This window comes from Epinephelus moara, chromosome 21 (genome assembly GCF_006386435.1).
Source record: "Epinephelus moara isolate mb chromosome 21, YSFRI_EMoa_1.0, whole genome shotgun sequence".
Lineage (NCBI taxonomy): Eukaryota > Metazoa > Chordata > Actinopteri > Perciformes > Serranidae > Epinephelus > Epinephelus moara.
In genome coordinates, this window is record NC_065526.1 from 16,382,167 (window position 1) to 16,407,007 (window position 24,841).

General features: G+C 40.4%; 3 protein-coding genes across 4 annotated transcripts; 1 reads left to right on the forward strand and 2 right to left on the reverse strand.

The window, feature by feature from the left end:
- Positions 1-783: 783 nt before the first annotated feature.
- Positions 784-15,519, reverse strand: ccdc39 (coiled-coil domain containing 39). Of its 2 annotated transcripts, none has more exons than XM_050033707.1 (23): positions 15,262-15,519; positions 12,882-13,001; positions 12,632-12,778; positions 12,385-12,543; positions 12,194-12,286; positions 10,809-10,937; positions 10,482-10,673; positions 10,278-10,381; positions 10,065-10,197; positions 9,508-9,702; positions 9,222-9,386; positions 8,993-9,130; positions 8,393-8,601; positions 8,132-8,255; positions 7,869-8,028; positions 7,685-7,791; positions 5,589-5,729; positions 5,287-5,466; positions 4,877-4,965; positions 3,094-4,699; positions 2,884-2,973; positions 2,597-2,673; positions 784-1,350 (listed from the first exon to the last, which is right to left on the reverse strand). In XM_050033707.1, exons 1-20 carry the CDS (start codon positions 15,358-15,360, stop codon positions 4,519-4,521), a joined length of 2,865 nt encoding a protein of 954 aa, XP_049889664.1. In that variant the 5' UTR covers positions 15,361-15,519; the 3' UTR covers positions 784-1,350; positions 2,597-2,673; positions 2,884-2,973; positions 3,094-4,518. The 2 variants fall into 2 exon arrangements, with proteins under 2 accessions (XP_049889664.1, XP_049889663.1); XM_050033706.1 differs by having other exon boundaries at positions 4,834-4,965.
- A 1,147-nt stretch (positions 15,520-16,666) lies between these two features.
- dcun1d1 (DCN1, defective in cullin neddylation 1, domain containing 1 (S. cerevisiae)) lies at positions 16,667-21,940 on the reverse strand. Its single transcript, XM_050032596.1, has 7 exons — positions 21,860-21,940; positions 21,024-21,237; positions 20,126-20,294; positions 19,666-19,796; positions 19,187-19,269; positions 19,004-19,100; positions 16,667-17,312 (listed from the first exon to the last, which is right to left on the reverse strand). The coding sequence occupies exons 1-7, from the start codon at positions 21,860-21,862 to the stop codon at positions 17,236-17,238; spliced, it is 774 nt and encodes a 257-aa protein (XP_049888553.1). The 5' UTR covers positions 21,863-21,940; the 3' UTR covers positions 16,667-17,235.
- A 210-nt stretch (positions 21,941-22,150) lies between these two features.
- On the forward strand, positions 22,151-24,459 carry setd9 (SET domain containing 9). The gene has a single exon (XM_050032595.1). The coding sequence runs from the start codon at positions 22,219-22,221 to the stop codon at positions 23,077-23,079; it is 861 nt and encodes a 286-aa protein (XP_049888552.1). The 5' UTR covers positions 22,151-22,218; the 3' UTR covers positions 23,080-24,459.
- The last annotated feature ends 382 nt before the right edge of the window (positions 24,460-24,841 follow it).

Here is a 24,841-nt window from a genome sequence, read left to right on the forward strand (position 1 = left end):
GCAGAAAAAATGGTAGCATGCTTTCTTGTAGGTATTTGATGGTTTAAAAAATAAAAGGTGTGACAGAAGTATGAGGATGAGTAGTGGTGACAGAGGAGCCTTCATCTTCAGCCTATGTTGCTCTCTGCTGGCTGAAACTGGAACTGCATCAAGAACCCTGACCTTTCAGTCCCTTTATATTATCTTTTTGACTGACATAATTTTTCATCCTGAATATTTATTTTACGCAGCACACACAAACACACAATCAGTTTTCTTTTCTCAACACACAGTTGAAGTGTGCTGTTTAGGTATACAGGGCCTGACGTCGTTATGTTCTGCAAATTGCTGCCACTCCTCCCACTGAAACAGGTTCAGTTGTCACTGTAATGTCAACCTCTAGTTTGTCAGGTCTGTCACAGATAGATTTTGAATAATGACAATGTTCGTGTGAGTATTACCTCGGCACTGGACTGGCTCAAAACTTGGAAATGCAGTCTGTCACCTTTGAGTGAAGCACATCAACCTTTCAGAGCACGTTTGTATGTGAACATAAATGTTGTTGTCTTCCTGCCATGAATTTAGTAGGACACTAAATGTGAGCAGAAATAGATCCATCAGCATTCAATGAATTAAAAGAAAGAAAAGGTGGCTTAATACAAAAACCCCACTATTTACTTATTAGCTAATTATTAACTTATTGATTAGCCTGTTTTAACACCTCTGAGTCACTGCCAATGCTCCAAATTGTTCGCAAATTTGAATAGCAGAAGTGAAGTGAAATAAAATGACAACTCAGTCTGATTATGAGGCAACTGATTTATTTTTTCCATGCACCTCTTTACATTTTACAGCAACTCAGTGACAACGTGTCATTGGAGATTAGTTAACCCAATTGCAAGAATAAATGTTGGTATTGTATGTTTCTGCAAGCGATGGATACATTACATTTGCACATAGCAGTTATAAACACAGTGGTTGACATGTGGTTATGTTTAGGAACAAAAAACACTTGGCTATGGTTAATGGCAACATTATCCATTATTTACGTACCTCTCTTTGATGAATCAAAGCAAATGCAAGTGTTGTACCTTAGTTAGGACTCACACTTTGTCCTAAGTGGAGCAGCATGTCACATTTTTAGGGGCATCCCAAAAAGTGAAAGGAGAAACATAAATTAAAAACTCCACCGAGGATTCTCCTTGCCCATATAGTGTTAGTGAGGATATTATTTTCAAAAGTCTCATTTTTTTCAAATCTTGGCAAACACAGAAATAAACCTTATATGTTGAGGTTTCAGACTCTGGTGATGTTCTTTACTGATAGACTGAAGTCCAGATCTGGTCTGAGCTGCTCGATCATGGTGTAGAGCTGAAAGACACAAAGCATTGTGAACACGTTATTATTCAGGTCCGTGTCTACAGTCAGCCCAGTCGCCAGAATGACACTTGGGATAAACGGCTGCCACAAAGGAGACAGTCGCAGACCACTGCAATTTTTTTAAAGACAAGTTTGGATATTTCCAGCCGTGTTTGTAGCAAAAAACTAGCTTTCTTTTAACAACAGTTTTGGACATTTCCAGCCGAGTTTGAATCGACAAAAGCGTGTATTTTTAAACAAGAGTTCAGGACATTTCCAGCCATGTTTTTTGCCACAAAACAGGTATTTTTAACTAGAGTCCGTGACATTTCCAGCCATGTCTGAAGCAATAAAAGTGGGTATACTTTGACGAGAGTTGAGGACAATTCTAGCTGTGTTTGTAACGACAAAACCATCTTTCTTTTAACAGCAGTTCGAGACATTTCCAGCCGTGTTTGAAGGAACCCAAGCATGTATTTTTTAATTAGAGTTCAGGACATTTCCAGTGGTGTTTATTGCAACAAAAATGGGTATTTTTTCAACAAGAGTTTGTGACATTTTCAGCTGCATTTATAGTGACAAAAGGCTAAAAAATTTTAACGAGAGTTTGTGACATTTCCAGCCATGTTTGAAGCGATAAAAGTGGGTATTCTTTCACGAGAGTTCATGACAATTTCAGCTGTATTTGTAGCGACAAAACCGGCTCTCTTTCTTTCTTCGGGACATTTCCAGCCATGTTTACAGCGACAAAAAGTGGGTATTGTTAACAAGAGTTCAGGACATTTCCAAACACGTAATTGTGGCATCGAAAGTGAGTATTTTTTTATAAGTACATGACATTTCCAGCCACATTTGTAGAGACAAAAGCAGTTTTTTTAAAGAAGAGGTTGTGACATTTTCAGCCGTGTTTGTACTGAAAACAGATGGTATTTTTTATGACAAGTCGAGACATTTCTAGCCATGTTTGTAGCGTTCTATGTGCCTAAACTTTACCATGTTACCCACAATGTTGTCACAATATGAAATATAAAAATTGAAACATAGAGTTTCAACATATGAAACGCACAAATGTAACATATCCATATCCATAAATGTACGATGCCAAAATTTTATTCTGGGTTGTCAGAGTACAGTCAGATTGTGTTCTGCACAAATTATATCAGAGAGCACAATTAGTATTGAATGTTTTATCACTGAAATGAAACACAGAACAGGATATGAGTATAGATTTGCAAAGACTATTAACAAAGTGACTTACCTGGTGCAGGACTGGACCAACTGTTGTTTCATTTAGCTCATGATATGACTGAACAGCTGTCAGCAGGATTGCCACAACTGTGGGACATAAAAAAGGAAATTCAGAATAGTTAAAATCATGTTAGACTTCATGTTGAATTAATTTCTGCAATCTTAAAATGGGGAGTTTTTCCTTATCCGCTGTGAGGTTCCTAAGGACAGAGGGATGTCGTATGCTGTAAAGCCCTGTGAGGCAAACTGTGATTTGTGATATTGGGTTTTATAAATAAAACTGATTGATTGACTTACCGTTGTCTGCTGGATCAGATGCTGGCTGGACTGATGTTGCTTGTATTAGCTCTGAAAAAGGAGCCTCCGTGACAAGGGAGGGAAAGGATGCTGGGGAAACATTTAAATAAAGTACATTTTAACGTCACACAGTTGAACTAGTCACAGCAAACTTCAGCTCATTACATTTACCAACGATATATATATTTAAAGGATCTCTTGTGTACTCACTTGTCTGCGCAGCACATGAGGCCAAACATCCAGCAAACAGGATCAGCAGCAGCATGTCGAAGCTTTATTTCCAAACAAGAGTGAAATCTGCAGTGGGAAAATGTTCTCCGTATTCCCACAGAGCCTCTGGCTACTTTTGTTCTGTGCCATGAAGAGGGTGTGGCAATGACAACATGACATGTCAAAGACAATTGTCTGGGCTGGAGCAACTCAAGCATGTAACAAAGGCCGAAGCAAACCATTTCTGTGCGACGAAATATGAGAAAGAACCGTTTTAAGGCTGTCGAGCACGTAATTCCTGAGGCTGTGATTTGCTTTATGCAGGGTGTTTTTTTAACTGCTTCTTCTACAAAGCAAAATAATTTCATACCTTGTAAATTATCAAAAGATTATGCATGTCAGAAAAGGTTAAGAGAGGGATTTTTGTTATCAAAAAAAAAAGAAGGTTTAGTTGAGCCAAAAGCAAATTCTGATGTTCTCCCAGACTTTTCAGCTACTTTTTATTGAGATGTCTTGAGTTGTTTTTAAGACAAAAAAAAACAGCAAAGAAATAACAAGAATTATTTTTCTTTTTTTAATTAAAGGAAAATTCCGATAATCAAGTCTTCCTTTAGGCCACATTAATTTTTTCATAAATATAATACCTACAAAAGTGAAATGAACAAAGGCTACAAACAACAAATTTAAAGGAGCTGTATGTGATATTCAGAACATTAATATAGCTGCTAACAACTATTTGCTATGTGAAGACAAAGAGGAGTAATGGGGTCCTGACCAGAGAATGAAGTCAGTCCACCTCTGTGTGTGTTGTAATCTGAGCTTCTCAGTTTGTCATTGTGGTGGATGGTCCAGCCGCACCCGCATGTTGAGTTGCATGAGAGTCCCTGTGAGTGCCACCATGCCGACCCACAAAGAAAGAACGCCGCTGTGGCCAATCTCAGGTCCCACTCCAATCATAAATATGCTCTGAATATTGTTTCCTTTAAAGCCCAGTTCAGACCAAAGAATTGTGACAAGATGAGTTGAAACAACTACCTGCAATGCTCCATCCTGCAACGTTCTAAAAACCTGCTGGTTCACACCAATTCAACTAGATGAGATGGTGTATCATCCCTATGAAACAACTGTCTGTACTTCAGAGGCACATACAGCGAGCAGCAGCAGCAACCAACTGTCTGATACCAGCACACCGTGAATCTTTGTTCTGAAGTGGGCTTAAGAATAATACTAAACTAAACTAATACTAAACAGACTTTCTAGAATGACATCACACATTGTAAAGCTCTTTTTAGAACTTTGAAACCACATTTCAGAGTTGATCACATCTCATCCTGTGATGAGACAGTTACTCTGTGCATCTGTGAGTAATTGTAATCCTCTTTCTCTCGTATCAGTAAATAAAGATTGATAATAAATCCTTCATGACTACAGGTTCTTTAACTTTCTGCTGCTGCTGCTGCTGCTGCTCACAGAGCTGGAGTGTCTGGAGGTGGTGAGAGGAGGGGAGGTCACGGCCAGATCCAAGCCCACTTCCACTGTCTTCAGCACGTGGGAGTGAGGTGACACGGAGGCCCTGGGGCTGCTGCTGGCTGAGGACGCAGGAGACCTACAGTACAGAGAGAAGAACAACACCGTGAAGATACAGAGGAGCAGAGCAGCATAATAAAGTCTCCATGCATACTTTAATGATCCGTCCAATAGTTCGAACTCATGACAACAAGCCCTCGTTATTCCTCTGACCTCCACTCTCGCCTTCTCTGGAGAAGAATGGATCAAGTCTGACCTGAGAGAGGCAGAGCTGCACACAGAGCTTCTCTTAGAGCTTCGACCGCTGGCAGGAGTGGAAGACGGAGATGGAAGAGACAGATTGGCCTGAGAGAAACAGCAGAAGAAAAGCAAAGTTAAAGGAACTGTATGTAACATTCAGAGCATATCCATGATTCAAAGTCTGACTTCTAACTGCTGACAGAACTAATGGCGTTGACGCCATCCTGATATCAGCGGTAACCTCTGTATGGATTTAACAAATTTGTGCCCAAAATTTAAGAGATTTATATCTATTGAGCGAAGGAAAAAAAAGTCTTATATGTTCAATTTAAACCTGTGAAAAATGGGAGCAAAAACAAAAGCCATAACTCAATGCTTAATTAATCCTCCGAATATAAAAACGATGCAGTGTCACTTGTTTTCTACCTGCAGGAAGTACTTCTCCATCACTGATCTGAGGTCGAGTTTGTCCTCCATGGCCTCGTTCAACATCTTGTTGATGCTCTTGTTGAATTCTTTCCACTCCCTCAGCTTAATGTCCTTCTCCTCAAATGTCTCAGTTTTGGTGTTCTGTGCTGAGCGGATCTCTTTGGTCAGCTTAGAGCACTAACAGACAGAGAGGACAACACAGGATTTAAGTTTGATTATTGTGACTGTTAATAGATGTTTGTAATTAAGGATCCCACTCCCCTGTGTTTAGAGAGAAGTGGGACAGGCAGACATCAAACCTGCTTTGTGGCTCTGTCAACCTTCTCCTGCTGGGAAGTGATTTCTTTGTTCAGTTTACCAATGAGCGACTGTTTGCTCTGTATCTTATCTTTCTCCACCTGCTCGTCTTGCAGCAGACTCTCCAAGGTATTGTTCATGTCCTGGAAATGGAGAGCGGCAAACACACATGAGCACACAAAAGCACGGCCCAGACACACATTTATGCCAGGTCAGCTTCACTGGATGACTCAGGTAAGTAGAGTCAGGTGTTGAGCAAGTTCATTCATAACCCAATACTCTCACAGGGACACCACTAAATACTGAAGAGGAGAGGCAGGAATAGAGAGGGAGCGCTTTTACAAGGAACAAGGAAATAAAAATACAGAAGAGTAAATACTGACAGACAACAGGAAATGCTAAAGATTATTTCCATCAGTATTAAATGTTGTACAGTATTAAGATTGGCCTTAAAGCTGGGTTGGCAGTTGAATTTTGCTGCCATTGGTCAAAAATCCCACAATAACCTTTGAGCATATTGTAACTTAAGTGGACTGAGAGAAAACTACACCTCTGCACCTCCGCTTGGCTCTGTTTTCAGCAAGGACGTAGGCTTGCATATGGACGGTACCAATATTTAAACAAACTTGTTTGCATCTTGTATTGATTCAGAAAGAGACAGTGTATTATATTTTTCAATATGGGCCAATCACGTATCACCAAGCCATTTTTTTTTCCCGTTTATTTGTGGCCTGGTCACAGGGTTCCAGACTCCAGCCATCCCTCCCTGCAGCTACACTTTCCAGCTCCTCCTGGGTGACCCCAAGGTGTTTCAAGGCCAGATGAGGTATATAATGCCTCCAGCATGCTCTGGGTATGTCCCAGGGCCTCATACCGGTTGGACGAGCTTGGAAGACCTGGCAAGGGGCCCAGGAGGCATTCTGATCAGATGCCTGAACCACCTCAACTGGCCTCTATGATGTGAAGGAGCAGCAGCTCTACTCCGAGCTCCCTCTGGATATCTGAGCTTCTCACAGGAAACTCATTCCTGCTGCGTGTATCCACAGTCCTATTCTTTCAGTCATTACTCATAGCTGATGACCATAGCTGAGGGTCGGGATGTTAAATCGAGAGCTTTGCCTTCCTGCTCAGTTCCCTCTTCACCACGACCATGCATCACTGCTGATGCCGTGTCAAACCGTCTGTCCATCTAACGATCCAGTTTACCCTCACTCATGAACAGGATCCCGAGATAACTGAACTTCTTGGGTTGGGGCATTAGTTTCGGTATTCCACTTCCGATATAGCTGCTTAAACTTTGTCTCATCCAGAGAGCGTCTGAAACAGGTTCTGTGTCTGTCAGACGGTCTGAAGGGGAAACTACCGTCAGCAAACGCACAGCAGAGTATAGGGCTGGTAGATTTTTTTTTTTCTTGAAACATTATGAGTTTATTCGAATTTATTCATTTAAATTATATTATAATACAACTTTATTCTTTACTTTCTTGCTTAAATGCATATGAGCTATTTAAGTCCATTATAAAGTCATTAAAATGAATTAATTTATCACTGATGTAAACAGGTGCCACGTGTACATTTAAAGAGGTTACCCCCTCAAACAAAAAGACACAAGTTAACTATGCCTACATGTGTGTTGTCTCAGCAGGGATAACATTAAATGAGAAGTAGATCTACATGAGAAGCCTATTTTTACATTTTTAACCACACCAGTTGCCTGAATTTTTATGTTTTCCTTAACATACAGAAAGAAATTTCCACCATAAATGGGTGCAGAAATGATCACCAGAATGCAGAAAATGAGGTGTTTGATGCTCACAATTTCATGGGGGAGGACCCCAAACCCCAACTCAATATATGTCCCTACCAATGTTGACATGAACCCTACACTCTTGGATTTCAGGCTGGGTTATGTTTTGTTTTTGGACTGAGCACATACACCTGGCTTGAGTAACTTACTAGAAGCTGATTGAGAGTTCTGCAGTGGCTGCTCATTCACAAGCAGGCAACACTTGCACAGGTATGGTGACATTCCTCATTCTGGCCTAATTAGTCTATAAAACCAAACATCCATTCATATTTTCTATAAAAAGACAATAACCTGTAAGTCCTGTTGGAGCTCTTGGACTTGTCTCTTTTTATACTTCAGCGTCTCTTCAGCTGCCCTCAACTGCTCTTCTAGCTTCAGCTTTTCTTGGTGCTCTGGACCTGAAACAAAAACAGTCTGAATTACTTTGTGAACACATGAAGAGAACATGTGACTGAGTCTACCTGTTCATACGTACTGGATTCATTCACTTTGTTGAGGGATGTGCGAAATGCTGTGTTACTGCTGTCAAACAAACGGATGGTGTTCTCTAGAGCTCTGTTTTCCAGCTCTGTCTTGCGGATCTTAGCATCCAGATCGTCTCCCTTCCGCTTGAGCTCCTCTTTCTCTTGTGCAGCCTGATGAAAAGCACACAGTGGTGATTCAAAGAGCTGGAGTGCCCTACAGGAACAGCTTCAACAGACTCTGCATAGCATGACGGTGAGTTTAAAGACCTCTTACCTTTGTGATGTAGTAAGCCTGTGATTTCTCCTCTTCCCCCTCAGGGGCTGCCATTGAAAACATCTCAATCTCGAAGCGTTTCTTCATCATGTCGACCTTGGACAGTTTCTCACTCAGTTCGACGCTGACACGGAATCAATGGTCAAATAAAGTCGTTTGTTTTGGAAAATGATTCTCACAATCATGCAAGTCTGATATGGAACACGACTACGAGAGCTAAATGAGCAAAGGCTTGGGGTCACAGCTGGGGTTTTTCCTTACCTGAGTTTCTGTCTGTCCTGCTCACTGATCTTGAGCTGCTGATTTAGCATTTTTTTATAGACCTTGACCTCCTCCTCCCTGTCCTTCATGGCTTCCTGCAACTCCAGCCTCCTCTTCTCCAGAGACAGCACGCTGTCCGCCTTGCTGTACAGCAGACTCCTCACACGCTCGACCTCTGTCTTCATGACGTTGTGCTCCACCAGGTTGTCCTGATGAGGAACATGTGAAGTCAACATAGTGCATAGTTTTGTTCTATGTACAGGTGGTGCTCATTTTCAGATACATGACATTATGTCTGCTCTTACAGGGTTTCCCATACATTAATTTATTTGTGGCAGCAAATAAATTATTTAACATGCCACCCCATTTCTGTGTCAACCCTCGTATACATTGTCCATTCCCTAATTTTACGTGTTTAATGAGCTAAATTATGCATAAATTAGGTTTCTGTTAATCAAATAATTATGACAGCAATAAGTAAAGTGACCTTCCAAACTGAGATATAACCTTGAATCAAACTTATTAAACCACTCATATTTAATCGTCAGAATACGGGGTCTCAGTGATTTCATAATACCTGCTATGACAGTAGTCAGTTACCTGTCTCTTGAGCCTGAGTCTCTTCAGCTCCTTTTCATTGGTGTTACAGAGAAGCATGAGCTCCTCCACCTTGTCGGTCAGATCTCTCTTTTGAGCGTCTGACTTCTCCATCACTTTCCTCAAATAGCGAATATCATCCTGTCCGAGACAAAGAGAGACAAGATGGAATTATTTCACTGGTTCAGTGTGTGAAAATGTGTACAGTGAGACGACAAACAAACAGACTGACCTCAGCCTCCTTGAGCGCACTGGTCAGCTTGTTGGCCGTCTCCTTCTTCTCCTCTAGGGTTTTGGTCAGCTCAGCGATCTTTACGTTCAACATTTGCTTTTCATCGGTGCGAACTTCGCCTTGCAGCCGTGCCAGTTTTTTGTCCAGGTGGATGATCTGGGTGTCCTTCACAAAGCAAGGAAAGGAAAACATATTTATTGATATGCAGAGTCTAGCACCAGACTAGAGAAAGCTGGTAGTGTATTTGTAGAAAGTCACATCTGTGTGTGTTTTTTGGTAAGCGTGCCTGTTCCATCATGATAATCTGCTGTCTTTTTAATTCCTCCTCCTGTTTTCTCAGCTGGCTCTCCAGTTGGTTGATGGTGGATTTACTCCTTGAGACCAGAGCAATAGAATCCTTCTCCTTTGTCTTGAGGGCCTGCAAATGTTCTTTACCACGAAAAAGCTCTTCCCTGTAGTCACGCAGCTGGACATCCAACTCCTATAGCAAAGTACAGACCAAAGCAGGGTTACACAGGGGTGTATGTATAGACAATGCAGGCAGTGCAGGTGTACAGGTATGAGTTGATGTTAGATAACTGCTAACAACAAACAATGAATTTGAGGGTGCAAAAAACGCAGCATGTGTACGGCCCCTCATGCTTCTCTTTGTCACCGTTTCAGATCGACAGTGCAGCTTTAAATTCATGGGAAGACCAGCATACAGAGGTTGATATTTGGATTATGTTCAAAAGCTATTAGCAAAAATAATAATCAAAGAGTGTTCTGACAGACCTGAGATGAAGAACTAAAAATAAAAAAGTCATAAAGTGTACAACAACAGCTCTCTTCCAGGCCGCTCACCTTAATTGCCCGTTCCTCATCCTTGAGGAGTTGGTCCATCTGTGCAGCCCTCTCCTCCTCACTGAGGGCGGTCTGAGTCACATCTTTCAGCTTCTCCTCCAGCGCAGCATTGTAGGCCTTGGCCCTCATGAGTCTACAACATACAGACAGAGCTTGTGTTGTAAAGCTAGAGTGGCAGCTTAGCAAACAGACGTGTTATCAGATGTCACTGACTTGTCATTGTTATCCTGGATGTCTTTCTTCATCCTGGATATGTGGGACGATGCAGACTCCACACTGGAGGTTGCTCCGTCCAATCTGCTTTTGCAACTTTTCAGCTGCAGCACATATGAGAATCAATCACTTTTACAAAATGAGGATAGATTACAGACATTTCATAGTGGCAGAAGTCACGTTGGGCTGCTTTGAGATGCTGACCTCATCCTTCAGCCTGCTGCAGTTATTCTCCTGCTCCTTCAAATCCTGCCGCAGCTTTACAGCCTGTCGGGTGGCCATGGTTAGGTTCCTCTCAGTTTCCTTATTGTTGTTCCTCTGAGTTTCCAGCCAGTGCTTTCTCTTTGCAATGCTGGTGTTCCTGTCCCTGATGTTCTGGTTGGCTTGGGCAAGTTGCTGGATGTATGAGAGAAATAAGACAGGAATACAAATACTCGAGTGTGCCGTTGAGCGTGTGTTCACGTTCTGTTAGCTTTTATTGTTCAGAGGTTTATAAGCGTTGAGACAGCATGTCAAGGTCGCAGATTTTACCAGAGCACACTGCTGCATCTCAGCATCTCTCTGCTTCATCTGCTTGATGGTGTTTTCCCACTGGTGGATGAGCTGCTGTGTCTCCTGGTGGGCCTGCTGCAAATTCTCTGTCGTTTTATCCAAAGCAATCTGTGAGGAAAAGAAAAGAAAAGTGTATTCTCTGCAACAGTTTGTGGTTTAAAGGGACAGTTCACCCCATAATCAAAACTACATGTGTTTCCTCTTACCTTTGGTGCTATTTATCAGTCTAGACTGTTTTGGTGTGAGTTGCTGTGTGTTGTAGATATCAGCTATAGAGATGTCTGCCCTCTCTTAAATATAATGGAACTAGATGGCACTCAGCTTGTGGTGCTCAAAGCGCCACAAAATTACATTTGAAAAACTCAACATCAATGTCTCTTTCCAGAAATCATGACCCGGTTACTCAAGATAATCCACAGACCTTGTTGTGAGCAGCTTCATGTTGGAACTATTTTCTTTCTACCGAACAACAACTGCCAGCCGTATCACCCATAGGCTAAATAAAATAATGGCTGTAGCTACCGTGATGTCACCCATTGATTTCTGGACTCCCATTTTGAAGCCTCTGCATTTTGGATGTCGTTATCTTGTTTTTTTGGAGCCAGGCGTAACCAAATCTGGACAAGAGGGTGAAGCTTTGAAGGAGCCAGGCTTGTACCAGGCTGTAAACATGTTTATTCCTGCTGTAAAGTTGGGCATTTTAACATGGAGGTCTATGAGAACTGATTCACCTCTGGAGCCAGCCTCAAGTGGCCATTCAAGGAACTGCAGTTTTGGCACTTCCACACTGGCTACATTTTTCAGCCCTGGAGGTTGCTGCTTGGTATCACTGTGCAATGAATGAAGCATGAATCTAGTGCTAGCTCACCTAGCACCACTAAGCTAGCTAATGTTACAGCTCAGCCAAGGAGGACGGCACTCATGTTTACATCTTGCGCCGTCACAAGCACAAGACTTTAGTCCATGAGTAGATACACTCTTCCTTCTGCTCGGTGATACAGTTGGCAGGTGTAGTTTGGTAGAAAGAAAATAGTTACTGCATAAAACTGCTCACAAGGTCTGTGGATTATCTTGGGTAACCAGGTCATGATTTCTGGAAAGAGACATTGCTGTTGAGTTTTTCAAATGTATTTTTTGGCGCTTTGAGCACCACAAGCTGAGTGCCATCTAGTTCCATTATATTGGAGAGAAGGCAGACATCTCTACGGCTGATATATCCACTCAGCAACTCACACTAAAACAATCTAGATTGATAGATAGCACTACAGGCAAGATGAAAAACATGTATTTTTGATTTTGAAGCGAACTGCCCCTTGAAAATTTCAAATCGGCAATGAGAATGTGAAGTGTTTTTTTTACATTACCCGTGTAGATATAGTCTCAGTCAATTCTTTGTCAAGGGCTTTGCGCTTGTCACTGGCCTCCAGTGTCTTCTTCTCTATAGCCAGAGTGAGTGACTGTATCGGGAGAGAATATAAAGCTGTTACCTCAGAGTGAGTCAGAGTTGTAGACATCAGTTTAGAATATATGTTCAATACAGCCCTTTTCTCCTCACCTTTATCCTCTGCTCGTCTTGCTGGGCGTACTTGATGATGGCCATTGTGTCCTCATCTTTGCGTGCCGACTCCTCTAAAAAGGCGTCCAAGGTCTGCTGGTCCCAGTCCATCTGGTTCCTAAAGTCCTCTAGCTTCTGTTTGGCCTTGAAGACATGATTCTGAGAATATGGACAAAGATTAAGTTGCACATTCTGGCACTCACAGCTAGACTTATTTCTAGGTTTGAAGTATAAATGTTGTGTAGACCTCTAGCATGTTCTTCCTCTCTGCTAAAGATCGATTGTCACTCTCCATCTTTGCAACTTCCTGTGTCAGGTGACCTGTCTCCCTCTCTGCGAGGGCGTTGAGGTGTTTCTCAAACTCTTCTTCTCTTTCCTTTGCTTTAAGCAGAGCCTGTGTGCAAAAAAACAACACTGTGACTATAACTGAAATTAACAGAAGAGACACGCACCTGTCTGACACATATTGAATAAACAATGTATTCTGATACACCTACCTCAGTACTGTCCAGCTCTTGTTTAACATTCTTAAAGAATTCGGTTAATGTCTGCTTTTGTTCCCTGTGTCTCTCAAGTTTGTTGTCCAGTCGCACCAACTCCATTTCTTTTTTACGAATCTGTTGTTGAGGAAATAATCAGGTTAAAAGCATGACATATATGACATACAAACATTTGTCTTTGGACACTGACAGATTTACCAGTTGTAAACATGGAACCCTCGTGAGCTGACATAAAACTTTACAACTTGTAAACCCAGGTGTCGGAGCCATCTGGTCTAGATGTTTACAATATAATAACTGCAGTATGGTTGTAGTGTAGAGCATTATATAACAGTAGTTGATGAAGCTCATGTGAGCCGATGTAGTAAGAGATTATGACAGTGTGCCACTGTCACAAGACCGCTAATACAGAGTTCAAACATCACTAGTCACAGTTCAGTATAACTGAGAAACATGACCAGAAATTTGAGGAATCATTTTTTAGAAGCTTACATCTGCCAGTTTTTCGGCATTAATTCTGAGTCCCTGAGACACTTGATCTGTTATTTTCTTAACAATGATGCACGCTATTTCTTGCCTGGATTTAGACCTTGGAATCCACCCACTCCACCAAGTTGACTTGAGGTGGAAATGGAGGGTAACGAATCGACAGTAACAGATTTGTCATCCATTTCCCTCATATACACGGTGTTGGGAATGTCACTTTTGAAATGAAATAGGTAACACATTACTGGTTACCCTGTTCAAATTAAATCAGTAATGTAAATATAACTATAACTTATATTTAATTGCTTCATCAAAGTATTACACCTTACACTTGATAACTCTTTGCATCAAAGTATTACACCTTACACTTGATAACTCTTTGATTACTTTTCTAACAAATGTTTTAAACTGGTCAGTAAAGCTGAAAAATGTGAGAAATAGGTTATGCTAAATGAAGGCATTCCTGCACAATGAAAAGGTGCAAAGCAACAGTTTATATTCTACATATGAACTTTTTACCACCCCAAAATAGGCTGTATTCAGATGTAACCCCTTTGTAATCACCCATTTTGATTAGTAGCTGTAATTTAATAACATTTTTATCTCAGTGACTGTAACTTATCAGCCTCCAATTACATTTATTTTGTAATTTCATTACATGTAACTACAAGAGATCGACATAAAGATCAGGATCAGTAAGGCTAGGGTGGTGTTTAACATGCTCAGGAAGATCTGGTGCTCAAAACACATATCAGTCAACAGCAATATACACATTTTTGATTCTAATGTGAAACAGATGTTGCTGTATGGATCAGAGGCATGGAGAAACCACACAACAAACAGGCTGCAAACATTCATGAACACCTGTCTTAGGAGAATACCTAACATCTGGTGGAGAGACAAAGTGAGCAATGCAAACCTGTGAAACAGAACAAACCAGGACCCTACTGACTCACAAAGTCTAAAGAGAAAGTAGAGTTGGATTGGACACACCCTCAGAAAACCGTCCACAACCATCATCCGACAAGCCCTGACATGGAACCATCAAGGAAATAGGAAAAGAGGTCGTCCCCAAGAACAGCTGGAGAGGAGGTGTCCAGACAGAAATGTTAAATTTGTTTTGAGCAAATAAACACCATTTATATTAAATGGAGTTTCACTGAATTCTGTGACCCGTCAGATTCTGTGACCCAGCCCCTAACCACTCAACAACAACTCACAAAACTTAATTTTTCAAGGGAGTCTGGTACTGGATCACAGAATCGGATGGTTTCTGTGTTCCAAAATGGTGTTTATTTGCATTTCATTTCCCAAATGAGTAAATATATGTAGTGTGTTCTATGTGCCTAATCCAGCAGATATGCATTTCTGAACGCTAGACAGTTGCTCAAGCAGTGGTTCCCAACGTTTTTCCTAGAGGGACCCCTTTTCTATCATTACGACCCCTGACTAAGTTACATATTTTATGGATATTTCATATTATATTTAATGCATTATAATAATAACAGCACAAAACATCTGATAAACTACAATTAATTTTTTAGGAACTTTTTATGTGATTCTCTGTCTAGATTTTTTTTTTAACAATCATACAAACTTAATGGGCTTCTTTTTTGACCAATTCAATGCTTTCTTCTCCCTAACACTTGTCCATTGTTGGTCCAGCTCTTTGGGTGTTTTAACTGTATACTTTTCTTTTTTTTCATTAAGTTTAAGGTACAGTCATTTTTGACGGTCCCTAACTGACTCTAACTTCCGTTGGGCCAAAATGTCAAACACCTAACTACTTTGACCACATTAAATTAATACACAACACTGTCAGTTACTCCGTTATCGTTAGTAAAATTCTTCTTAGTGGTGTCATAACTAAATGTAACCCTCCCATACTCACCTCTTCAATCAAAGCCTTGTTTTCAGCGTTAGGTTCAGGGATAGCAAACCGCTCATCCCAGCCGATCTCTGATAAAACTGTATTAATAACGGCCGCCATTTTCTCTTACTGTTTGACTGAGCCGGCAAAGTCACAAAAGACTGATTCAAAGTGATACGTGTTCAATAAATGTCGTTATTATCAGCTGATATCAGTTGTTTCTTTCTCCAGTTTGCCAAATACTATCTCAACCGCTGTCTGTTGTCAGTCGCCCCTAGCAACCGCGCGTGCCCTTAAATGGTACCACCGCAGGGAGGCGCGCGAGGTTACAGTGGTGCGGACGTCACTTCCCCGGAAGTGACAGAACAGAGCTAACTTTTAAATGTGTTTTACAAAAAGACGGTAAAAAGAGGTTAAGATATGTTGGATATTTAAAAAATCGTTTATAATAAGAACTATTTTATTTTATTTTGTTTTATTTCAATTTTTACCCTCCCTAGAGCAACAAATATATTTCCTTTGGCCTTCCTAAGTGACTGACAGAAAATGCATGACCATCCCTCCACCATAAATTAGCTACTAGATATTTAAAACTTTTTACTCTTGTCATACATGCTAGTTAGTTTGTGTTAATGGTTTAATTTTAGCCAAATTTTAAATGAGACTTATAATAACGCCATTTTGATGAAATATCACTATTTCACGCTCAGATTTAGTGATGCTTTTTTTTTCTGACAGAAGCATTTATCACACATGAGGTGTCCAAGGACTGTTGGAAATTTGAAACCCCAACAGTCATTTCTGTTTTTACAGTTTCTGGTTATGTTAAACAGTGTAATTTTGGCATTTTAAAAGAAAACATACCTTCCAAACCCAGCCGGCTGAGTTTAGAGGGCAAGTTTTGCTTAAAAATCTGCTGTAAAAGAAGTATAAAATACAACCATTTCAATCTGTATGCCCTTCCCCTAACCCAAATGAATGGAAAGTCCCTCTTCAGTATCTAAAATATTTTTGACATGCCTCCTGTTTTGCACCAGCCCCCTGCTCCCCCATAAATACCACAGTCCCTTATCAGGTTTTTAAAAACACACATTATAAAATATGCCCAAGTGGACTCTGACTTATCCTTCATACAATGTGCAGTTTGTGTATTATCTTATTAGGTATCTTTGCTTATGTAGGCAAGACCCCATGTCTACATTCAGCTACAAAATCAGCTACACAAACTTCTCCAAGTTGAAAAAAAAATGTAGCGGTTGAGGGGAAAGTACATTATAGAACCATGAGCTTTACTAAATCATTAACAAAACAGGATTTACACTGCAGTGAGAGGAACAAAGATGTCGTCCATCTTAATAGCATCTCACCTAATTTGACTCAAAACAGTCTTCTGCTAATTTAAGAACTCACACAGAGACCTTGCATCTTTAAAGATACCAAATCGAAACATTTATTTTATCTTTATACATTTGTGTTTAAACAAACAGCATTATGCTTAAAAAATTACAATCAATGTTTTATACTGACTTGTCGCACAAATGCATCATAAAACAGAAACAAAATCAGGAATGCACACAAAAGTATTAAAATTCAATATTTAAAGAATGACGTCCCCTCGCGAACCCTCGTGTTTAGATTACAATTCAAAAGTGTGTCTATCTACTTGCTTCCGAGCGGAGCCCGACCACATCAAGGGGCCAAGATGGTGACTCCTCTCGAGTTGGCTTGAGCGCACACAAAAAGCCCAATACTTTAGATAAAAGTTCCAAACCACCACAAGTTGACCAACAAAGAGATATGCCTTTTTTTTTTATATATATATGTAAATACACACACACATATATAAAGTCTCTGCTGTGTAAAATATTTCAGTCCTGAGGGTTGAAAAGGCAACATAGTTCTCAGCTCAGTGCGGTCCCCTTGTCCTCCGATCACTGCGCTCTCTGGTTCTTTAGAAACCTCACGTGTTGGATGTTCCTTTAGTGAGAGCAGCCCTTACACTGCCGTGCTTTTGGTCCCGATGTGTGGTCGTGCAAACTCCACAAAGTCATCAATGAGGACAGGCCATGCTCCTGGTGAAAGGACAAACACAACTCATTACATAAACTGAATCCACCATGTGTGAAGACAAGAATTAGGACTGATGACTGGACTGAACTTGATATTATAATGATGTCAAACCATACTGAGCCTGTGTGAAGCAAAGTACAGACACTTAAAGGTCTAGTGTGTAGCATTTAGGAAGATGCATTGGCAAACATGGAATATAATACATTTCCGCAAGTGTTTAATCACCCAAAAATAAGAATTGTTGGGTTTTTGTTACCTTAGGAAGAGCATTTATGTCTACAAAGGGAGCAGGTGCTCATCTACGGAGAGTGCCATGTTGCACCACAATGTTTCTACAGTAGCTCAGAACGAACAAACCAAACACTGGCTCTAAACAGGGACATTCACACCTCTGTCTTTTCCTGTACTTAGAAGCCCCTCTGTGACGAGCAGCATCAGAAAAAACTTTTTTTTTAACGTGAAAGTGCTTTATCAGTGTTTTTACCGGTATAAATGACCAAGTCTATTTGTTTTGGAGAGAAATACCCCTCTTCACTGAACTTATCAGAATCAGAAATACTTTTTTGATCCATGAGGAGACATTATGATTCGTTACAGTTGCTCTGATGTAAAGAATAGAGAATTATGAGACGTAAGAATAGGAGTATGAAATAGAAGTATGTAAATATTAAGTAATAAAATACAAAAAATAGAAATAAAAATTTGCAACATGCTACCATGTTAACACTAGTACTTAAGATATTAAGAATAAAATATACATCTTCACTGTGCTGAGTCTGTAAGTGTGTGTGGCACGCCATTTACAAAGCTCTGCAGCAGACAAGCATGCCTTTCTGATTCTTTTCTTTCTTTTTTTTTTTTTTTTAAATGGTGCGTCACGTTCGACGTCACAGACAAGCCGGAAAACAGTTACGTAAAACGAGAGAAGCAGCATGGATGCCAGTAAAAGTGTTTCTGCAATTACTTCATTTTATTCTTTACTTATTCAGTCTCTTAAAACTTGGTGCCGACTACTTTGGAACGATGTTTCAGCATTGCCTGGGCGGAGATGCGTGGTATTTTGTGGTAGCATCTCACTGCAACTCATCGGTAAAGGCTAAAATTAGTACATTGACACGGATGTGGTATTTCCATCACTGCCAATTGGAGCCGAAGCTGATAAATACCTGTGACTGCTGCAGAGTCATTTGACCCATGTGTGAATGTAGATTGTAACCTTTCCCATTACATGCAGAAGCCACGTTTGCGGGTGTAAAGTGGGGTTTTTGTGCAGTGAGACAGGGGCTGAAGAGACCTCGACAGATAATTTGGCCCACAGTGAAAACCTCCTGAACGTCTCGATCAAAGAAGGTTAGCACACATTACGTTACCAGAGGAAAAAGGTGACCTCATGATAGCAAGTGCTGGGCTAGTGGCCCATCTACGACAACCTAAACAGTGTCAGAGAAACACTGATTTGTAACGTGAAACTGCTTTGTCAAGTGTTTATACCGGTTTGAATCACCTAGAGTGTTTAGTCTGGAGAGAAAGAGACCTCTGCGGGAGCTCACGCTTGGAACACGGTAAAAGTTTCAGTTGAATCCTACACACTGTTCCTTTAATTGAATAGACTGAAGGAAAAATTACAGGTCATAGTGCATGTGCATGCACACAGGGATAAATGGGTTCACTTCCAGCTGAGTGTTGTACAAACCTTCCTCATCATAATTTGACATGTCATCCGTGATCATTGTGCTGAAGTCTAGTAAGAGGTTCCAAGTGTCCTTAGGAATTGATCTTTTGTGGTGCTCCTGCAAAAGATGAGGGGCAAAGTTGAAGAACTCAACAAGAAGTAATAATACTTTCAGAGTAATCTTGAGTATGATTATCAACTTACAACTAAAAATTGGTTCCACAAGTCCAGGAACTTGAATCTTCCAGCCAGTACTAAATTCCAATATGCAATTGCCATATCTAAATCTGCAAGACAACCAGAGATAGGTCTATATACTTTCGACAAATAGGGTTGCAAAGGTATGAGATTTTCACGGTACAATAACCTTCTCAGAAAATATCGCAGTTTCATGGTATTACAGAATTTATATTAGAATGACCCTTAAAGGAATTAAAACAGAAGGTTTAGTGTAAGTTTAACAAACGTTTTATTACTGTAATTGAAACTTGAAACTTGAAACCATTTTGTTGATGGAAGTATGCGTTAAAAGTCTTCCCCTAGAAAATAACTAAAATAATGGGGAGATTCAACGTCCAGTTGCATTTTTTTCAATATCATAGATAAGCAAACATACACGGTACGATAACTTAACCCTATCAAGAAACAAACAGTTGATTTGAGGAGCATTAAAAGATTCTTACCCAAACCTTTCTGGCCAGGATTCTTTGCAAAATTAAATGTAAACTGGTAAAAGTCCTTAAATTTCCCTTGGTCCTTTAACTCTTGCTCCATCTTTGGCAGCTGAGCTTTTAGCTTGTCTATGCTGTCACACCTGGGGACACACAAAGCAGACTGTTAGGTTTTGCCGGACAAACAGGATTTTTCTTTTCTGTGGGGTATATTCATCTTTGTTGTAAAACTAAGCAATTCATAAGAATCGTGCATATGTATAACGTTAACTTTTTCAAACAGATATTAAGTAATCGGCTTATATTTGACATCTTCCACAGTCTAAACATATAAAAGAGGCATTTCTGTGACACACTGTATGAGTACCTAGAATATACAGTAGCTCTATTTAAGTTTGATGATAAAGTCCATTTTACAGACAACAAAGGAGGAGTTTGGGGGTTGTTTGTACATCTGAAAAGACATCCTCACCCCTGTTCTGCCATGCCGTCCATGAACTCCTGTTTTGAAAACTCGCACTGTGTTGCTGCCCTGAACTTCCAGGCTATGAGGAGGACACTTATACTGGTTGGGTCCAGAGCCAGGTCGTCACAGAACTGTTGGATCCCATCAATGCCAATCTTGTTGTCATCGTGAGGATCTAAGTGTGAGAGCATCAAGAGTGAATTGATTATTACTTTACAGCAAAATTGACTTCTTTTTCCGATTAATATTACTCAATATTTTCAGTGTTGTACTGTGTGATTTGTTCCTAAGCTGTCTATCAAAACTGTAACAAGCTGAAAACTACATTGACCATTACTGTGGTGCTTTATTTGTACCCAGAGGAAAGGAAAATTCAAAATAAGATCTCTTCTTTGTCCAGCCTAACTGTGCTCAATATAACATCATATGAGATTATGACCATTTTATCTTACTTCTTAAATTTAGCTCGTGAGAATAGCCTTCCTTTTGTGTCAGCACAATCCTAATTTAAGATCTTAACATGCTCTTTTTCCTCTCACACTGCAGTAATCTTCATTTGTCTGAAATAATCAGCTTTTGAGATAACAGTAAGATTCAAAAGAAGACTTGATTGGCTTGTAAACAACTTCAAAAATTTTCCTCTGTGATCAAATCCAAGTCTCCACTCTGTATATTTATTTTATCTGTTATCAGCGTTGAGAAACCTCTGAGAACCCTGTGAGCACAGCAGAAAAAAATGTGCCTATTTATTCTTTCGCTCCTCATTTCTCCTAAGGAGGGTTTAGAAGAAACAGATCAGAATTTAGTTATCTCCAATTCAGACAGAAGCTGATTTATTTCTGATGAGACAAAGACTACCATGAGCTGCAAATGTTTCCCCCTATATTATAAAGGCTTTCCATACCTCTATATCTGTTGAACAGCTGATCAAGCTTCTTCTTGTCTAAGGCCCCCTTTAGATTTGAAACATAGAGCTCTGGATTTTGGAAAAACTTGTCAGTGGCAACATCTAGTTTCCAGTCATTCTGTGACAGACAGGTCAGTGCAGTCTTCTCATTGGATTGCGTGAAAATCATGAACTGGCGAACTTTATCCTTCTGTGAGGACTTCAGCTTGTTCTGCACAAAGACACATAAAACACTTGTTGTAATGAGACACGAACAGACTGATGTTAAGGACAGCAATAGTAAAATCAAACACATCATTTATCTGTTGTTATATATAGGAGGGAACTCTTAGAAGGCAACATTTCTCGCAATAACCACAAAGGGTAGGCTAGTAGTTAGCAACATAAACACACCATGGTTTAATAGCAATGAGAGAACTAGCAATAACATGCTAACCTGACAGCAGAGACCGACTTGCTATGTGTTGACCGGCTGGCTAATATCTTTACATTTATGATAGCATTCAACAAGCGAGTTCGTCATTAAAAACATATGGACAACAATACATAGCCTTCGCTGTTCCAGTGTACATAACGTTAGCTAATTGTGTTTGTCAGTTGGCTTAAAGGCTAGCAAGCTTAGCTAGCTAACTAGGCGAGCTGGCTAGTCTCAGCGTGAGCTACTTAGCTAATGCTAACGTCGCGAGCTACGTTTATTTTCATTATATAAAGGCAATGTTCGCTCGTTAGCGATGCTTTTTGACTGTAATACTCGCTCCAGCGTGAAAGTTAATGTTTGCGAGCATTGTTTACATTTGTGTCACGACACAGGACTAAAAACAGTGATTTCTTACCATGTTTGTCTTTGCCCGACTCTCTTTCCTCCCATCCAGCTGGCTAATGCGCGTAAAGTTTTTACGACTAACGTAAAAACTACTTCCGGTTGAAGCGTCACTATTAGTAAAAAAATTGATCGGTCGTTAATTATGCCTGGCTTAAAGTGTTAAATTATTCGATTTTATACTCATTAACTAAAACACTATAAAAAATGTCGCAAACTGAAAAATATCTTATCAAAGTTTGACAGTTCTGAGACGAATTTTGATATCTCAACAAATGCGCTTTTTATTTTGGAGCGACTTACCGGAAGTGACTCTGAAATCCACAAAAACAAGCTCTTCCCCCATGTCCGACTTATCAGACGTCGACCTGGATGTTTAGAACTGCTCTAAAAAGATTTCAGAACAAATGGAAATCGTACAGACACAGGTTTGTGCCTTGGATTATACTGAACCTGTCTAAAAATGAGAAAACTCTGCGGCAGGTGCCGGAGCTCTCTGAGGACAAACTGGTGCCAGATGAGGAGGTGTCACATAGCTTACTGCAGCTCTTCAGACTCCTGCTCAGGAGCCAACATGTCACCCATGGGGAGTCCCGAGCAACTCAAACTCACTTTCTCAGACAGGTAACAAGCGAAGAAGACCAAGGTGGAGGGAACTCAGTGTGTGGAGATGATGCCATGTTTCAGTGTCTTGGGTTCTGCATTGACCGGAGGCCTAGCACTTTGCCCTTTGCAGGTACGGGAGTGTTTGTCACCAAGGGATTTGTACCCAAAGGAGCCACAGTGGCCATGTACCCTGGCACAGTCTATCAAGCCTATGAGCCAATTCTCCTCCAGTCCATCAGGAACCCTTTTGTATTCAGGTGTATTGATGGTGTCCTGATTGATGGCAATGACAAAGGCATCTCCAAAATGGTGTTCAACTCCTGCAGTGGCAGGGACAGACTGGGGCCCTTCATGATGAGTGACACCAGCTGGCTGACAGAAAGTCCACTAAACCCACTTGCTGTTGGTCAGTATGTGAACAACTGCTCCAACGAGTCGCCTGCCAACGTGTGCTACCAGGAGTATGATGTGCCACATAAGTTTCCCATCGAGCTTCGCCAGTATCTGCCTAATGTCAACTACAGCAATGACACACAGAGGCCTCTGCGCTGTGTTGTCCTTGTATCCCTCAGGGACATTACAGCAGGAGAGGAACTCTTCTCCAACTACTACACCATCGTGCGTTAGAGACAAAGTACACTCAGCTGTTCTGCTTTGGTGTCAGAAGTGAAGAAAATGGACATTTTTCCTATTTCATACAACATTATAACTGTCTGTCTTTCTAAGGGGACAAATGATTTGTCTTTGTACACTCAGCATTGCACTGGAATAAAGGCAGGAGCACTGTAATATGAAAGAAACAAAACTGCTGTTATTTCACAGAGTTGAAGGAAATTGTAAAAATATATAGAAAGATCTCAAATTAAATGGGCCAGGGACACAGGCCACATGGGACCTGCATGTTCCAGACCTGATCACTGCAGGGGTAGTGGCATGTCCAAACCATTTTGAATAGGGTGGCGGAAGTTGGCCACTGACTTATGAAGGGCTGGGCAAGCATTAATTTACCTATATGTATAGTGTTAATATCTATTTTAATTTTTATCACTACAGTATATTACAATTTCTTACACTCATGTGTTTAAAATGTGACAGAGTGCCCCAATAATGAGTTCTTAAACCTGTAAATGAGTTAGCATTTTTGAACTCACCCTCTGACTCGTCTCAAAGTCAATGGGTTTTTGGTAAGATGCTTTAAATAAGGTCTGTGATGAACACAAGCTTTAGAGATGTCACGTTTTGTTCTGCAACATAAAATACATCAGTGAAAACCACACTTGTGAATGCTGGCTCAAAAAGGCAGTTGCTAACAAGTGCCTGAATTAGACTACAGAACGTCATCATGCTGACCACAGGTTGATAGTGTCGTGGTGGTGGTTTACTTATGGCAATTGCATTTGGGCTTCAAAAATCATAAAAGAGGTGCTCATTTGTGAACATTATCTTACATAACAAAATGTGCAAGTGCCATAAATGTTTGTTTGCCACAGAGGTTTTATGCCACTGTATGTGTTGTGTTTCTGTGCAGTGCAGTGCAGTGAAGTTTGATTGATTCAACTAACACACCTAAAACATGGCTTAATAGCAATTATATTAAACAAAAGTACAAAATTCGACTTCATTATAACACAAGGTTCATAGGCAAAGCAATTTTCTTTTTCCAGACACATTTTCCCCACAAATACACCATGCTAATGTAGTGTATTATCAGTTGCTCTGAAGGGTTGGAACAGATGACCAGTAAGGGTTAAAAAGCATATATGGTCAGGGTCAAAGAAAAGATATTTATGGTTCAGGGTTAAAGTGGGTGAAATCCAACTAGGGTCACCCTTGGTTGTTTGTCTGACTTTGTCTCACATTTCACAGAAACAGCGTGTCTATATAATGGGAGTAATTTGGGGCTGTTTTTCAGAGTGGTCCACATCGGCTGAAGAACCCTCTCCAAGCTTTCTAGATGCTTGATAGATGCTGTACTTCTTGTAATAAACCTTTTCTTTAAGCAAGCAAGACAGTGTCATCTGGAGTCTTCTTCATCACCTTCACATCATCGCTAGTTAATAAACAACACTAACAATATTAGCATAAGCCTAAAACACTTATAAGTATGTGACACATCAAAAGCCCTGATTGGCAGCCAGTGTGAGAATGATAACATTTAAAAGGAGAAAGCCGTGAGTGGGACAATGGATCACTTTATTGTATGGAGAAAATTACAACAATGCATGGGGAAGACGACCTTCCACCGAAAGACTAGACAGTATCACAAAAGCTACCTGTCTCATTTTTATTGCCTTGTGTCGTAATAAGAGTGATAACACACGTTACAGAAGCTATTGTGCACAGATATAAATACAGGTGTGCCTTGAGATTTCAGTGTGCCCTTTGGTGT